The sequence below is a fragment of the Camellia sinensis genome, chromosome 6 (assembly GCF_055761805.1).
Source record: "Camellia sinensis isolate YWXY chromosome 6, ASM5576180v1, whole genome shotgun sequence".
Classification (NCBI taxonomy): domain Eukaryota; kingdom Viridiplantae; phylum Streptophyta; class Magnoliopsida; order Ericales; family Theaceae; genus Camellia; species Camellia sinensis.
Window position 1 is genome coordinate 173,349,950 of NC_138966.1, and position 18,883 is coordinate 173,368,832.

At 32.1% G+C, this 18,883-nt stretch overlaps 1 protein-coding gene across 1 annotated transcript; it reads right to left on the bottom strand.

The window, feature by feature from the left end:
* Positions 1-4,735: 4,735 nt before the first annotated feature.
* LOC114257796 (membrane protein PM19L-like) lies at positions 4,736-8,538 on the bottom strand. The gene is made up of 3 exons (XM_028197601.2): positions 8,314-8,538; positions 5,746-5,923; positions 4,736-5,255 (listed from the first exon to the last, which is right to left on the bottom strand). The coding sequence occupies exons 1-3, from the start codon at positions 8,438-8,440 to the stop codon at positions 5,018-5,020; spliced, it is 543 nt and encodes a 180-aa protein (XP_028053402.2). The 5' UTR covers positions 8,441-8,538; the 3' UTR covers positions 4,736-5,017.
* Between the last annotated feature and the right edge of the window lie 10,345 nt (positions 8,539-18,883).

Sequence of the window (18,883 nt, forward strand, 5' to 3'; positions counted from 1 at the left end):
TATAAATTTGGACAATTTACATTACAGAAGTTTTGAATTTTTCCTCATTCTAAAACAAATCCTACATTACAAATAAAAACCTAACACTCCAATATAACACTCCAATAACGTAATACTTCAATGTAATACACTAAAAAATTCTTTGGTGTGCTTTTCCCCAATGTAACACTAAAAAAAACTCTTTGGTATACTTTTTCCAAACATATGTTGGACAATCTTCACTGTATTTAAAAGATTTAATTCTATTGTGTACACAACAACAATTAGAATTTAAAGAAATAAAGAAAAGGAGAGAATTTGTTTGATTATAAAAATCAAACTCGAAATAAAAATAAATAAATAAAAACAGATTTTATTTTGTTACAAAAACAAAATTTAAATATGATTTTAACAAATAAAAACAACACTAAAAATAAATTAAATAACTTACTTGATTTAATTCGTTCGAATTATTTTCTGATCAAGTCCAGTGTTTGACACTGTGTCATTAAGATAGATTCGTCCTCTCCATGGTGCTTTTAGAATTTGGACGTCTATCTCCCAGGATGAAATGATCTTACCACAAACAATAGCAGCACTACAAATTGTTTGCCTTACGAACACACTAAGTGTTTACACTCTTTCTTTCAGAAATAAAATGCAGCAAGATGAAGAATATAATTAGCAGAGGTGAAATACGAAATTTCTGAATAATAACATCAAATGAGGGTGGTCCTATTTATAGATGTAAAGGTGGCTCTTGGTTTTAAATTGAACAGGTATGATACCTGTTGGTTTTGAATTCAAACAGATTTGAATCTGTTAACAATTCAAACAGATAGCAAAAACGGAAAGGGCCCTGTTTGGGTGTGTACTAATTCCAAACTAGTTTATTTCTGTTTGAAAACAGAAAGGGCCCTGTTTGGATGTACAGAAAATCCAAATCAGTTTAATTTGAATTCTGAATTTTATTTTACCAAAAAATAAAATTAAATTTAAATGTTTTTTGCCCAAAAAGATTAGAAGCTCAACCCAACCACACACCACGCGGCGGCACGTGTGTGCGTGTGTGGTGTGGTGATTTTTGGATCCAATGGGTCTAGCCCATTTTGCCCATAACCTCTCCCTCTAAAACACTTGGGTACCCCTTGGGGCACACCCCAAGTATCTAACCCAAGCCTTATAAACCCTTTCAAAACTTCCCACCAAATCAATGTGGGACAAGCCAATTTACAACCTTAAGGAATTTCCACCAAAACTCCATTTCCATAGAGTACACTTTGGCTTCAATTTTCCATTCACTCGGTAATGGTTTTGAGCAACCAAATATACCACATGAATCACAATGCGACATAGAACGCGTTACCACTTTGACCCGAGTAAATCGACACTCGGGGCCCACCTAAAAAATAGACCAAACTTGAGAAAAAATTCTGATTTTACCCAGAATTTTTCTACCATTTCCAACAACGTAACGCTTCAATGTACACTATAAAAAATTAAAGTTTAAAGACCAAAATTTAGAGACAAAATTATATTTTAAAGAACAAATAATTTTGTTGAGAAAAATGTCGTTATTATATTATTAGCAACAAAAATTGGACATCAGTGATGAAGTATTATCTTTTTAGGACTAAATTTTTTGTTTCCAAAAATAAATCATTTTGAGATCAAATTATTTTGTCCTTAAAAGTCTATTTATTAGTGACATTTTCAAAATTGTTACTAAAAGTATCATTTTTTACTTTTCGGGACAACCTTTTAGTAACAATCCTCATAACGATGGATATTGGTTCTTAAATATCTTTTGCAACAAAATTTTCACTTTTAGAGACCAAAAAATTTGATCTCTAAAATTTTAAACGTAACACTCCAATTAGTGTAATCCAACGTAACACTCCAATGTAACACACAAAAATACTAAAAAAAATTCCTTAGTGTACTTTTTCCAAACGTAACACTCACAGTTTGAAATTATACATTTGTCCAAAACTTACTAAGGAATATTTGTACTCCTTTTGGAATAGTTTAAAGAATCTCATATTTTTTTTTTAATGTTATATTGAAGTGTTACATTTAAGAAAAGTACATTAATTAAGAATTTTTTTGAAATATTATATTGAAGTGTTATGTTTAGAAAAAGTAACTAAGGAGTTTTTTTTGTGTGTTACATTATAATATTACACTAAATAATTTTTTTAGAATATTATATCAGAGTGTTACATTTGGAAAAGTACACTAATAATTTTTTTTTGTGTGTTACATTAAGGTGTTAGGCTAAGGAGTTTTTGTGTGTGTTATATTAGAGTGTAATACTAAAGAGTTTTTTTGGAGTATTATATTAGAGTGTTACATTTGAAAAAAAATACACTAAGAAATTTTTTTTGTGTGTTACATTAGAGTGTTACAATAAAGAATTTTTTTAATGTGTTACATTAGAGTGTTATACTAAAGAGTTTTTTTTATTGAAATGTTACTTTTAAAAAAAGTACAATAAAGAGTTTTTTTTATATGTTACATTACGGTAATACTCCAATTTTTTTTTTTTAAAGTATTACATTGAAGTGTTACGTTTGAATGTTACATTGAAGTATTACAGTTTGAAATTATATATTTGATCAAAACTTAAAAATTAATTTTTGTACCCATTTTGAAATGTTTGAAAAATTCCACATCCTTTTAAAATGTTTGAAGAATCTCATATTTTAAGTCATTTTTAAATTCTTTTTGAAATGTTTTCCAAATGAAAAATATTTTTATATAAAGATTCATCATAAATTTAATTCTCATATATTGTGTACGTTACCTTTCTAGCACAAAAGAAGGAAAAAAAAAAGAAGAAGGAATATAATAAAAATAAGAATAAAACCGTAAATCTAATTTTTAAATAATATATTAAATCTAACTTTTCAAAATCAATAGGACTAATTGGTCTATGAGAGAATTTTTAAGACTAAATGAATCATCATTTCTTAAGATGGAATTTATAAATAAATTTTTGACTCGAAACCTAGCCCCCGAATCGCCCGAATTTGAAAAACGACGTCGTTTTTGCATTTTTTGTTTTTTTTGGTTCAATCAGAAACGAAGAAGAAGGAAGAAGAAGAAGAGAAGGAAGAAGAAGAACTAGAGGGGCCATCAACCAGGGGAGAAGGAAGAAGAAGAAGAAGAGAACGGAGGGGCCATCAACCAGGGGCGGAGGCGCGGCGGAGGCCGAGCTGCTGCGACTATCGACCTGCGACGGAGAGCTACGATCAGCCGACGATCGGCCGAGCTGTGACGGAGAGCTGCGATCGGCCAATCTTCTCTCTTCTCTCCCTTTCTCTCTCTTTCTCTCTCTCTGTTTCCCTCTCTCCTCTCCTCTCTCTTTCTCCCTCTCTCTCTCTTGCCTTCCCCCTCTTCATTTTTCGGGGGATTCGAGGGGGGTTATTTTCGGGGGAAAAATCATTTTTGTAAATTTTTCTCTCTAATTTGATATAATACTTTTGTATTTGTTATTAAATTTCTTACTGGATTAATTAAATAATAATAATAATAATAATAATAATAATAATAATAGCATGCAGGTCTTTTATAATACCAGTCTTGGTCCAAGTTAGGTCTCTCTTTCTGTATCCCAATTATAACTCAGTAGGTCAAAAAACTTTCAAGAGGGGGGGCGGGGGGCGGCTTTGTTAGGCCGTGCTGTTGGGGAATGAATTACTTAGGAGTCCAGTTAATTCATTCCTGAGTATGCTTTGACCATCCTCACTATAATGAATTGTGAAACTATGACTATATGGGATAGAATGATAATTAATATAAATATTTTTAAAACTTTAATTGTGCACTTAAGAATTGTATCAATTTGATGGGAGTAGTGATGAGTTTCATCAAAGCATGTACTTTATCTTTACTTTGACCTCATCCTCTAGTTTGGTTTAAAGCCACACTTTTTTGACGTGGTCAACCACTCTCAAAGCTATCTTTTCCAAGCACAACGGTGCTCGTTTGGTTTATATCTTAAAATATAATTTTTTTTTTAAAAGTTTAAAATTTTATTTAGTTTAAATCGTTGGAAAAAAAATTTTAAAATTAGTATTTTTCTCCTGTACATCAATTAATCACTTTTTCTCTCATATCTTCTTTTCAATCATTTTTTCTCTTACACGCATCTACTCAACTACAGTAAAATATCAAATCATCCCAAATTCTCAAATTTCAAAATATACAACTAAACAATCAAATTTTTTTTTTAACTCTCTAAATTTTTTTTAAAAATTTATCTCAAAATACAAATTAAATACACTCTTAACTTCTTGCAATTATTAATGGTGTTATGTTAGATACTAATTTGATTCACTGTCACACTTGTAAACTTAGCACCCTCTTTTAATTTCACTTTATATTTTTTCATAATTTTATTAATAGAAAACATCACATAAACATGTCATGATGATTATTGATTTTAGTAAACGAGTTTCAAAAAAAAAAAAAAAAACATTTTTACATTTTTCAACAACAATAATGTCTCATAACAAATGAAACATTGACACTTAGTTGGTTTGTGATGTGAATTAATTTTTTAATTTTTTAACTATTTTAATTTGAGACTAAAAAATCTTGTTTAGGATAGATTTTTTAGTTTTTATAAAAATAAAAATAAAATTATTATAATTTAGATGTGATATTTTATCTAATTAAATTAAAAAATTTATTTTATTTTTTATAATTAAAATAATCAAAAAATCAAAAGCCTGACATGCCAAACGAAAAGTTACAAATCCAAAGTTATATACGCGAAGCCAAAATGACGTAGGAGAAAAAGGATCCTCACTCACAATAATTCAACATAATACCGAGGCAAAGTCAGCATCTTTATTTACATGATCATAATAACTATCATCAAAACAGAATTTTTCAAAATAAAACACAAAAATAAAATAAAATAAAACAAAACAAAAAACAAAAAAATAAAACCAAGAACAGCCAGGAAAGTTACATATTTTAGGGCAACAACACTCAGCAACTACTGTACTACGTTTTATTTTCTTGAAGCTTAGACCCTAGTTCCAGTGACACCACCACCTTTGTATGCCGTATCGGCAGCAGCAGCGCCAGCGGCAGTGCCGTAGTCGGTATCTCGGTATCCGGGACCGTACCTGCTGCTGTACAAGCCAGCATGAAGAAACAAGAGGTAGAGCAATTCTGTGAATGTTAGAATTATTATGAATGCTTCCAAAATCTTCAGCCTCCACCCTCTATAGCCTCCTATGCTTATCTCCTTGCATGCCAACCTAGTTTTAAAAAATGTTCAGTAAAATGGAAGGGGATAAAAGAGAAACAGATAAAATTCGAAACGAACCTAGCTAAATTTTGAAGTTCTCAAATACCAAACATAAATAGAGAAAAACAATAAATATGAATTTATACACTGTGTTTTTACTATTACTAGCAAATGCCTAAAATATCAACTCGAACTCATTCTTAGCTCATCCTATTCCTAAACAACTCGATTCATTCCCAATACCAATATGTACCTGTAGTTTCGATTATCTAAAATAAATTTAAAACCATTAATTATATTCACTTATAACTAATGCCATTTTAAATGATAATTGAAAACCATTTTAAACATAATGAAATCTGCCACAATAAATTATAACAGATTTTAATTTGACAATTTAATAGCCCACCATCACAATATCTCAAATTCAAATACTTAAATAATTCCTAATCGACATCAATTTTGACTATATATATAAACATGTGTAGATGATGAATTACCCAAAAGCTAGAACAGTGACAGCCCAAGCGATCAGGGATGATGATCCAGCAGCAGCTAGACTATCATTTCTCCAAAATCTGATATGGTTTGCCCCTGCAAATTTTGATGCTATGCCGAGCACCGCGGCCAGTATTGTATATGTCAAGAAGAAACCAGTTGCTCCATTTCCCCCAAAACCTACACATTCTCGTTGCTTCAGTATATATATATACAAATTAATTTGATTTATCTTCTCATAGCCAAATATATACACACATTGAAATCATAACACTCCATTATTTCAAAGTGAAGCTATGATCTAAAACTTTGTCAACTAGAATTCATTCCACCATCAAACTGTAGCACATAATTCTCTTAATCTTTCTTCACAAAACTCCGAAATTTAAGCTCAATATATCTTGAGATCTCGGGAATACTCAATTCGGGATACAAGGTAGAGATGACTGAATTGGGTTTGCGATCATCATTAGAATTGTGTAATTCAAATTTTGTATTTAGAAATGCAGATACCCACAGCATGATTAGAGTAACAAGTTACACCCAGAAGCCCCAAAAGAAGTCTTGGGCTACAGTGAGGTGGTATAGTCAACGGGGGGAAATTATAGAATATTTTCAAAATACTTTCGTACTCCTTAACTAATCATCATTTATTATACCTTATTTCTCAATCACTTAACACAATATTCCACCTATGAACTTTATCCACCAATCACAATATTATATTGTGGAGTTCCACGGCTCTTCGTATTTATATTCCATAATTATTAAATAATTCATTACAACATATAAGAATTTTAGAAACTAAATGTTTTGGTCTCTAAAAATGAAAATTTTGTTATAAAAAACATTTAAGTATCAATTTCTATCTTTGTGAGAATGATCGCTACAATATCGTCTTGAAAAGTCAAAAATAAGATTTTTAGCGACAAAATTTTAAAAATGTGACTTATAAATTGACTTTTAGGAATAAAATAATTTGGTCTTTTAGGGATAAAATAATTTGATCTTGAAATGGTTTATTTTTTTAGATAAAAAATTTGATCTCAAAAGAATAATAATTCATCATAATATCTAATTTTCGTTGTTAAAAATATAATAACAATGCTTTTCACAACAAAAATATTTGATCCCTAAAAAATAATTTTATCTCTAAATTTTGGTCGGTAAAACTTTTTTTTTTTTTAGTGATTACCTTAATCAATAGTGAAAAATAATTGATTAGCTTTACAATTCTGTTGACGTGGCATAAGGTGAGTGGCTGCCCGTAAACACCTGAGTTTACCGAACCACCGTGAAATGCACGGTCTCACAAAAGAGATTTAACAGTCTCTCAACAAAATGAGAGGGAAAAAAAAATCACATTGAGTCACAAAGCGAGGAGTAATTGTTATTTAAATTTTTTTATGTTGCTACATGCGATTAGATGATTATATAAAAAATAAAAATAAAAATAATTGATGGGTAAATTATAAATATGGCACACATTGCGGATATGTGATAATTTCTACCAAGGTAAAGTAGTCCTTAATTGATATTCATGCTCAAAAATTAAGACCCACTTTCCATTAGCAACCTACCATTATAGTATGTAAAACAACTTTCTTTCTCATATATTCTTCGTGGGTGTTTGGGAAGTGGGTTTTTAAGTAAATTTTTTTAGTTGTAGAATATTATTGGATAATAAAATTTTTGTGTTTGGGAAGATAGTTGAGTTTTTATGTGGTTGGATGTGTGATGTTTGTGAGAGAAAAAGTGAAATGATTATGAGGTTAGATGTGATATTTTGTTTGGATTTGTTTTTTTTTTTATTTTGCAAAAACTGTCTTTTAGTGGAAAAAATAAAAAATAAAAAAACCCAAAAAAAAATCTTGCCAAACCTTTAATTATCAACTAATTTATACACCATACGATTATACATTTTTTAGAAAAATAAATTTCGAAGGTGGACTGAATTTAGAAGGTAAATTTATATATCATTTTCTATGACGTCATATGAATAAATTACACCTTTAATTCCTCGACTATTAATAAATATCATCAATTATTAATAAATTTGACACTACTATAAAAATACGATCATTTTTATTCCTAAAATGACATTTATTTATAGGTTCAAAGAGGGAAGAAGAAAATGATGTGCGGAAATCTCAACATAAAAAGTAGGGAAAGTACCGTACATTCAAAAAAATATTACAGATATACAAAAAAAAAAAAAAAATTAAGAAATTAATTATTAGTATTGTTGATATAATTTCCCATTGATTTTGTAATTTATTTTTATTTTTAGAACTGAATCCTGTAAGTTCAAAAAAATGAATTAATACACCAATAAACATTATAAAAAAAAACTCATTTTTTTTTAATTTAGAAAACTAAACAAATAAAAAATAAATTGATAGCCCTACACTCTTAACAGGGTGAAGGTTTCTATTATCAGCAAACTCTGCAGTGGAGCTCCCAAACAAAAAAGAAATAAATGAGAAAAAGCAAAAAACAATTAACTAATAGAAGTTGTAATATAAAAACATGTGAGAGATGAGAGAGGAGAGAGAGAATGAACTACTTACTAGGATGGTAAGTTTGGCCATTGATGTACCTGTTGAGACACCAACTAGCAAAACCCAAGACTATAAAATACATTACTAAGTTCAGAAACAGCAATGGTGCTGCTATGTTCCTTCCCACTGTTGCCATTCTCTTTCTTCTTCTTCTTCCAATTAAGCCTTAATTCCAACTTCTCTTTCTTTCTTCCTTTCTTTCTTTTCAAGTTCTTGTTCTTCTTTATCTGTTCTGTTTGCAAAGGTGGTGGGAACTATATATAGAGGTGCTCTTGGATTTACATGCATGAGCATGACACGTGTCATGCTGGCTAGCTTTAGCTGTGTGCTTCAGCTTACAGCTGTTGGGACACTTGTCAAGTTTTGTCCCTAGTTTAGTTTCCTATAACCTCCTCTCTCTCTCTCTCTCTCTCTCTCTCTCAACTTTGGATTCTCTCAAAAACCTCAAAAGAACCAGTGCTTATCCCTTTATATCTACACTCTCTACACTCTGGATTCTCTCAAACCTTAAAAACAAGCGGTGCATATCCATACAATATATCATCATTTAATATACAAGATGTCACGAAGATCTGAATCATAAAGCCCCATAATTTACTATTTATTTTGAAAAAATATTTTATATTTTGGTTTACATTTTTGTAATTTGGCATATTTTACTATTTATTTTGAGATAAAATAATAGTGTTTGATTTACTAGCCTTTTATATAAAAAGACAGTCTCAATGCACGAGACTTTTGTCATTATAGTATAAAATGCGTTAGATATATGAAATTTAACTTAAATATCTCGGCACACTAATTCTCGAGAGAACTTGATCCACATTATTCTATCTGATAACCAAATATAGGCACTGTGTAATGAGAACTATAGAACGTAAGTAAAATATAAAAATAAGAACTAATGCAACCGACATGAACTATTCATTTTATTTTGTTTGGTATCTATTGTTGTTTTTTATTATTTGACGACAAACATGATTGTCCTGATATACTACAATTATCTTGTAGCTACGATTATTTTGAATCCGATATTTTCATAGACGTTAAAAAAAAAAAAAAAAAAAATTAATCATCAAAATAGCCTGTGGAACTAGATTGGGCTTTGGGAAAAGTCCAATCCAAAAAATAAAATATAAAATAAGGGGCACTTACGGGCCGGTCCTATTGATTAGATTTATTAACCTGTAAGTCTTGCTCATTTTTTCACCTCTCAATATCTCCAAAATACCCTTCTTACACCTCCTTCAACAACTCAATCATCAAATCATTACCATGACCTACCACCTCCCACTTCACTACAAGGAAAAACAGTTTTGGCGACTAAAAACCAAATTTTCGTCACTGAAAGTAGCACAATTGGCGACTAAAATGGAATTAGTAGCCAAAAGGGAAGACTTTTGGCGACTAAAACAGTTTAGTAGCCAATGTATAGTTATTGACGACTAAAAACAGATTTAGTCGCCAAATGTATGGGTTTTAACGACGAAGGGTTTTTTAGTAGCCAAAAGTGACAGTTTTTGGCAACTAAAATAATTTAGTAGCCAAAAGTATAGGTTTTGGCGACTAAAAAGCAGTTTGGTCTCCGATTCTATGTGTTTTGGCGACTAAAAACAGTTTAGTCGCTGAAAGTGAAACTTTTTGGCTACTAAAAAAAATTTAGTAGCTAAAAACAGGCAATTGGCGACTAATGTTCAGTTTAGTAGCCAAAAGGGGACGTTTTTGGCGACTAAAACAGGTTTAGTCGCCAAAAATACTACTTTCAGCCGGAACTTATTTTTTTAGCAACTAAAAAATATTTTAGTAACCCAAAATTACATTATTGGCGACTAAATAATATATTTAGTCGCCAAAAGTGGCTTCAATTTTTTTTAGTAAATAATTTATTTTTTACATAAATTATATTGCATAAAAATAATTATATTTATATATATAGTTTTATATTAATACGGGTCAATATAGTATATAAATAATATATATTGCATATATATTCATGTGATGTTGTAGTGGTATAGTAGAAGGAGTGTGTTGCTAAAAGTTTAGAAGGTAGAAGGTTGGTGGTTTGAATCTCAGAAAAAGTAGAAAAGTTAGCCTTTTTTTTTTTTTTTCCACCGAAGAACCTTTGGCGACTAAATTATTGGTCACCAAAAGTATTTGTTTTGGCAACTAAACAGTTTGGTCGGCGTTCCATCAACTATTGGCGACTAAAAGATTAGTCACTAAATGTATAATTTTAAACAGTGGAATTGAGTATTGGCGACCAAAACTTTGGTCACTAAAGACCTGTCTTTTTGTTGACTAAAACCTTTTTAGTCGCCAAAACCTTCTGCGACCGTTTATTCGCGACAAAACCGGCGACTAAAAAATTTAGTCGGGGAAGGTAAAAATGCGACTTTTAGCGACTAAAAATGGACCTTAAGGTGATTTTTCTTGTAGTACTTCTAGCTATCGATGAGTACTTTCAACCGTTGGTGATAACCTCCGGCAACCTCTGATGATCACTTCTGACAACCTCCGGTGTTCACTACTGTCACTATCTCCTAAGATCTGATGGCAACAGGAGAAGAAGAAAAAAAAAAAAAAAGAGCAAAAAGAAGAATGATAGAGAGAGAGAGAAGATAAATGGGAAAGAAAAAAGGAAAGGCCTTAGTAGAAAATTGTTAGCCTTTGTGTCGTAGATCAACATAATCATACATTTACCATATGCTCTTTGTCCTCCTTCCAATGATAAATTTATTATTGATAGATTGACCCATCCAACATATTCATATCTACAATGACAAATCAGTGATAAATTCATCACTGTATAAATATAAAAAAATTAGCAACAATATATAACATATTCAACAAATCACTGATAGATTAATCATACTGTATATTTATCTCTCTCTAGTGACAAAAATGATAAATTTATCACTGACTGTTTGTTAAAAAATTACAAAAAGAAAATCTCATATCATCGTCACAAATTAACACAAGATTCAAAGACATATTCAGTAATAAATTTAGCAGTGATAAACACATTCACTGATAAATTTCTCACTAGTTATTTGTTGAAAAGATTACAAACAAACAAACAAAAAAAATCTCATCATCATCGTGACAAATCAACACAAGATTCAAAGAAATATATCAGTGATACATTTTATCACTAATACAGCAGATTTGATTTAAAAAGAGAGAGAGGGAGTGAGGAAGAGAGAGGTGATAAATATAACATGAACAAAAATCAGTGATAAATTTATCATTGTATTAAATCAAAATTTCAGCAGCAGCAATCCATAACATATTAAACAAATCAATGATAAAATTTATCACTGAATTAAGTGATAAATTCATCAGATTAGTTCAACATGTTTTACAAATGTAGATCTGCACCAACACACTGTAGAAAGAGTCTCGATCTCATTAGCGACTATGTAAAGTACCAGAGTAATGCTGAAGATGGTAGATTAGCATTGAAAACAACTAGATTTGAAGCCATTAGTGAAGTTCGACGTTGAAGATGGTGAATCGATGATTGAAGAAGAACGACGGTGGTGGCAGATGAAGGATGGATGATAAAGGAAGAGCGATAGTAATGGAAAAAAGAAAGGAAAACGACAATGTTAAGCGAGCGAATCAAATGATTGAGAGATGGTGAAGTATAGATTGGCGACGGTGGAAATGGTTGGTGAACAATGGTGGTGGGAGTGGCAGGCGAAGGTGGTGGTGGTGGTGGTGACTGGTGGAGTTGGCAGTAGTTAGTGACGGATGACGACGGTGGTTATGGGTGGATGGCCATGGCCAGTGGCGGAGGGAGCATGTGACCAGGGGGGTCACGTGCCCTCCCTGGATTTTGGGATTTTTTTTTTTTTTTGCAAACATAAAAAAAATTATTTTAAATAAAAAATTACAAAAATATTATTAGAGTGAAATGTCAAAAACATTTTTAAAATTATGAAAACAATAATGGTTGTTTTGATTGAAAATGAAGAGACTATTATAAATAAACCATATTAGCTATGAATTTTTTTGAATGTAACGGCAATGTCATTATTAGTGATATGCAAGTATAAGTAATCTCACTATAAAGATATGAAATTTATTAGATTGTTAGTTACATTTGACATGTGAGGTTCACTCTTTATGCGTTTATTTACCATTAGTGGTTGATATCACGTACCAATGATGACGTGATATTACCATTATATTGAATTTTTAATCAAATTTTGTATCAAAAAATAATTTATCATTATATAATTTATTTTAAGGCTTATATCCATATTTTTTTTTGTATTGTCCATGATACACTAGTTACAAATAACATTCAGCTTGTTTGTTTCCAGTTTTCAAAAAATTTACTTTTTTATTTTTCATATTTTAATGTTTTGGATGAATTTTTTTAATATTTTAAGCAATTTTTTTTTTAATTTTTAGACACACCTAACATAAATATACTTAAAAAGTATACTATTTGGAAAAAAAAATATTTAAAAAATACATTAAATACCAAAAAATACAAAAAAAAAACAAAAAAACAAAAATTCAGTATTTTTTTTTGTGTGTGTGTTTATTAATTTTTTAAAATATTTTTTTACAAATATTTTACTATTTAGATACATCTAAGTAAGATTCATCTAAAAAAGTAAAAAAATTACTGAAAATTCATAAAATATTCACTAAAAACAAAAAAAAATAAAAAAAACTCAGTTTTCAAAAAACTGAATTCAAAAAACTGAAACCAAACACACTAATTATTTATATTTTTTTTATGTTTCTTGAAATCAATCGTAAAAACTTGCGTGAAATATTTTTATAAAAATTATTGTAATTAATAAGTGCCCCCTCTAATTTAATTTTCTGGCTCCGTCACTGGCCATGGCCATAACTACAATTGTGGTATCTTCTAGAGGGAGAGAGAGAGAGATGAGAAAGAAAAAGAATTTTGGAAAAATGATCAAAAGAGAAGTTAATACAAATTAAAAAAAATTAATGAGTAATAAATATTATAAATAATTAAAGATTTGTAAAGTGTTTGGAATGATTTAAATAGAGATTTTTATTAGCTGGTAATAGGACAAAATCACAATAAAAAAATATAACAAGATTTCTTAGCCTCCGTTTGGGAAGTGTGTTGGCTTTTTGGCTTTTTGGGCTATTTTAGCCCGGGCTTAAAAGCTTGGTTTGGGAAGGGCTTTTTGGCTTTTTGACTTTTTGAGTTTTTTTGTGAGAGAATAATGTAATAATTATGGGTTGGATGTGATGTTTTGTTTGTTATAGCTAAAATAACCTATTTTATTTTTTGTGATTAAAATAGCCAAAAAAACCTGTAAACCCACTTGCCAAACACAGACTTAGTATATGAGATAGAAACTTAAGATCTAATGAATAATAGATTCAATAATTGAGCCCAACCGGTTAAAATCTCATAAAATAATGTGTTTAGGGAAATTCTAGTTTCATGCCCAAATGGCAGGAGCAAAATTATCGATTGAGGTGTACAGTGCAGGTCAAAAATTGATAACAAAAACGATATTTACATTAGTGAAAAATTTTATGAATTTAAATACTAATATTTATAAAATTTATTATTGATTTGAATTTTATTTTATTTTTTTAAATAGATCTCGTTTGAGAATAAGTTATTTTAGTAATTTTTTATTTTTTATAAAAAGATATAAAAAATTTTTTAAAAAATAATATAATAATTTTTTAACTTTTTAATAAAAATATATATTTACCAAACCACGCCTGATTTTCCCAAGATTGATCTCTCCTCTTTCACTCTGCTCTATGTTAGGTGAATCTTTAATTTATTTTTTTCTTTTTCCAATGTTTGTTTGAGGCAGAAAGTAATGCACAAAAATAACAACTTTGGGCAGGTGGAGGACCTTTGACCGAAAATAAAAATAAATTATGTGCACAAAAATAATGTACATAAAAGAATAAAGACAATAAGTGGATCTCACGTCTCTATTTTTGTTATATAGCACAACTGGCTCTTAAAATAATAATAATTATTATAATTTAAATGCATAGAATTCAATAATAAAATATGAGGTAGATCTCACACTTTATAAGTCTAATCTTATAATTAAATTTTGGGTAAAGAAAATGAAGCTTCTCTGGCTTTATCTCACTTTCTCGTTTGCTTGGTCTGTTGAATGAGAAAAAGTCGGGAAATAAAAAAAATTCAGTTATCTTGGGCCATTTCAAGTAGCATCCTGTTCATTTTTGTTCTTTTAACAAATTAGATATATTCTTTTGGCTGTAATTTATAATTTTATTTATTTGTACTTTTTTAATAAATATATTTTTTTTGGTTGGTTTGACCTTTTTGACCTGTTTAGGCTAACTGATCTTAAATTTTTTTTAAAAACAAAAGTAAACCAGCTTGGCTTCCCCCCCCCCCCCCCCCAAAATGTACTGACCAAATTATTAAAAAAAAATGGGTGTCATTCAAAATGAATTATAGACCAAAGTTGACTAACATGGCCGGCTATGATTTGTCTAAGGATATGATTTGTCTAAGGATTTGCGTGCCTAAGCACAAAAACCACTTATCCGTTTGGGAAGTAAGTTGGTTTTTTAATTTTTTAATTTTTTAGTTATTTTAATTTGGGACTAAAAAGTTTAGTTTGAGAAGGATTTTTGACTTTTTGATTTTTTTGACTTTTTTATGAGAGAAGAGTGTAATGATTATGGGTTGGATTTGATATTTTATTTTTTATGACTAAAATAGTTAATTTTATTTTTTGTGACTATTTTAGCCCCTAATCCACCAAAACCAACTTCCTAAACTATGCCTTAAAATCGGTGATAGTTTGGGAGGTTAACTTTTGATTATTTTATGAAATGAAAAAAAAGTTATTTTTTGAGATGAAATGTGATTTTTTTTTATTATTTATAATTGAATAGATGATTGTGTAAAAAAAATAATTAATTAATGTATATGACGTGATATTTTATTTTATTAATTATTTTATATTTTTTAATATTTATTGACTAATTTAACTAAAATGAAACATCCCAAACACCAACCAACGATGTTGGTGGGCTTTGGTTCCCATTTCGGCTAAACCATCATTCTTACTGGGAAGTTTGAATTTTAGTCTATAAATTATCAAAAAATTAACAAATTATATAAAAAGAGACAAAGATTTATTTTTATTTACTTTTTTGCACTTTTTTATAAAAAATTAAAAAGTCTTCTCAAATATAATAATTTTTTATATTTTAGTAAAAAATTAAAAATTTATTAAAATAATTTATTTTTAAACAAATTTTGATTATAGATTTTAAATTTTTTCTAAAATTACGATCCAAACACAATGCCTATAAAAAAAATAAAAATCATTCAAGTTCTTTGTTTTGTTTGTGTACCAACAGTATGGCCTTGTTTAGTTTGTTTTTCAGAAAAAAAAATTTGGAAAAAATTTTCTACAAATAAATTTTTAAGAGTAATCAAACCAAATAAATTTTTTCAAAAAAAATCTCAAAATTTTGTTTGGTTATCTACTTTCCAAAATATCTCTCTCTCTCATGCACATCAAATCAATCACTTTTTTTAAAACTCTCTTCCTAAAATAATTTTCCAAAACCATTTTTAAAAAAAGACAAACCAAACAAGTTTTCGTACTTTTTATCTCAAAAACTACTTTACAAACACAAACCAAACATCTTTATTTTTTTGGCAGATGTCAATCATTTTCAGAACAATAATTGCAGCAGTTAATACATGAATAGGATTTTAATTTCTCATTGAAGTGTTCTCACCAACTTTAATTCACTCTTTAATTGTGTGGGGAAATATTTTCTGAGTCCCAACACGTGGCAAAGGTGATACCGAGGTGCCACGTGTCTAGGTCATGACGCCGAGATGATTTCGGTAAGGCCGAGGTTATCTCCGAAGATATCGGAATCCGAGATAAGCGGATAAGGAACAAGAGTCCTAGAATAAGGAAAGACTTTAGCGTGGATAAAGATAACACTCTTAGGGAGTTTATCTTTATCTCTTGAAGAGTCCAGGATAAGCACTGAGCAAGAATCCATTAAAGCTAGGCTTCTAGTGGGTCTAGGATTGAGTCAAACTATAAAAGAGAGGCACCCCCGATGGGTCTAAGGTACGCAATTTATATTCAGTACAGTGAGTCTAGCACTATTGATAATCTTTGAGAGATATACTGACTTGATCGTCGGAGTGCCCCCGGGTGGATGAACCACCGCCGGAATCTTCTCTTTCTGTTGCAGGTCAGCCAGGTGTAATCTATTCTGCCAGTATTTTCCAGCTGAATAACTAAGTTGGTAGTGTGATCGGAAAATCACTCACACAATTTGGCGCCGTCTGTGGGAAAGAAAGAAGAATAGATGGCCAGTGACGGACAAGAGGAAAAGATTGGGGACGACACTCCTGCTGGGAGTGGCAGATCTATCGACCTTGACGTCGAAGGAGATAACCGCAACACAGAAACTCGTGACCAAAATCACAGCAAGAAAGACGTCGGCCAGGATGGTGACGTACCAAAATAGCCAGATCGAAGTGGGTACTACCATGAGGATGACCTCCAAGTATGAAAGGACAGATGCCTACGGAGGGACAAAGAGGTAAAAGAGATGGCAAACAAATTGGCAGACCTGCAATCTGTCCTCAATTTTATGATGCAAAACAATGTCATGCAGCCACCATATCCGCTGCAGGACACGCCGATTCCAGCGGCCAATGCCCAGAAGAGAGGACAGAAGACAATCCCAATAGCCCCTCAGCACACCAAAAGCGAAAAACACTCTCACTGGCCTTCTAGGGAGGTCGGGCGAGGAGAGTCAAGGAGAGAGGAGTCGCGGAGGACGCATCGCGTCAAGGAGGCAGACCCCAAAGAACATCAACATGTTCAGGGGCAGGCACTCTGCTTCGACACAACTCACGGAGAAAGATCGAAAAGGACCCACCATGAAGTTGAGAGTAGTATGCCGAAAAGACTGAAGTCAGAAGACAGCCGAGCTCCCGGACGGAGCAAAGAAGACTTGAGAGATTACCTCAAGAGGAAGCAGCAGAATGCCGATGTCGAAGTAATTTCCCCTGAAAAGTCGAGAACACCATTCTCGATGGAGCTAGACAAATTTGAGGCACCAAAGAGATTCAGTATGCCGAGGTTCCAAATTTACAATAGTAAGTCAGACCCCAACTTCCACGTTGGATTATACTTGAACTCGATGGCATTATATAGTGGGAACGAGCCGTTGCTCTACAGAGTATTCCCCTCATCTTTTGGGGAGATTGCATCAGATTGGTTTCACAAATTACCGAAGGGAAGCGTGAAGACTTGGGAGGCCTAGTCGAGATGTTTGTGGCCAGGTTCGTGATAAACAAGCTGCTGCCATTAAGGGTGGACGCATTAATGGCTCTGAAGATCAATAAGGAAGAAGGTCTTAGGGCCTATGCAAAAAGGTACTATGAGGTGTTCAACCGAATACCAGAGTGTAATCAAGAGGTGGCGGCCGTGTCTTTCAAGAACGGCCTAAAAGACAATTGTTCACTACGAAAATCCTTGGCAAAGACATTGCCAAAAAACATGAAAGAGCTCATGGCGAGGATCGAAAAGTACGCCAGAGCCGAAGAAGATACGTCGGGGACCAAGGAGGCAAAGCAAGAAAAGGGCAACGGCTCACCGAAGCGAGGCCGAGGTAACAACGGATCCAGCAAACAGGAGATAGAACTGAAGGCTGCACAGGCCGTGACAACTGTGTTCCGAATCCCAATTCACAAAGTCCTGGATCAAATTCGGAATCAACCCTATTTCAGAACACCAGCAAGGGCACCAGGAGAATTCATGGGAAGAAACCTTGGCAGGCATTGTGCTTACCACAATGAAAACGGGCATATGACTCAGGGTTGCAGAGCCCTGAAAACACACTTGGAAGACCTGGTGAGGCAAGGCCATCTGAGAGACCTTGTCGATGAGGCCAGAACAAGGGAAGAACAAGCAAGATTGCCTCAGGCGACAGTAGCTCCACCTCCCCAGCACAGCAACCACAAGCAGGAGGACCTCGGGTAATTAATGTAATTCACTCGAAGGTCAGCGAAAACGAGGTCAGAGGGGAGACCCAAAAGGTGAAGCACTTGCAGTATGTCTACCAAGTCGGGGAGAAGAGACATCGGGCAGAGGGGTGCCAAGGACCAGTGGTGTCCTTTTCTGAAGCTGACCTTGAGATGGTACATCACCCGCATAATGATGCCTTGGTAGTATCCCTTTAGCTTGGGGAATGCCAAGTAAGGCGCATCCTGATTGACCAAAGCAGCTCTTGTGACATCATGTATGTCCGATGTTACAAGGAGCTTGGCCTTCACCCCGACGACATGGAGCAATCCAATAGCCCAATGATCAGGTTCAATGGAACGCCGACATGGCCGGTAGGAACAACCAACTTGGAGGTGCAGACAGGCACCAGGAAGATAACAACAAAGTTCACCGTAATTGACACACCCTCTCCTTACAACATCATTTTGGGAAGACCATGGTTGCATGCAATGAGGGCTGTTCCCTCAACTTTGCATCAACTATTGCGGTTCCTAACAGAGCATGGGATTGAGGAGGTCAGA

Coding starts and splice junctions, on each gene's coding strand:
- LOC114257796 (XM_028197601.2), bottom strand. CDS start 8,440: ATGGCAACAGTGGGAAGGAACATAGCAGCACCATTGCTGTTTCTGAAC. Junction 5,924..8,313: donor TGGCCAAACTTACCATCCTA/GTAAGTAGTTCA, acceptor GAGAATGTGTAG/GTTTTGGGGGAAATGGAGCA. Junction 5,256..5,745: donor GTCACTGTTCTAGCTTTTGG/GTAATTCATCAT, acceptor TTTTAAAACTAG/GTTGGCATGCAAGGAGATAA.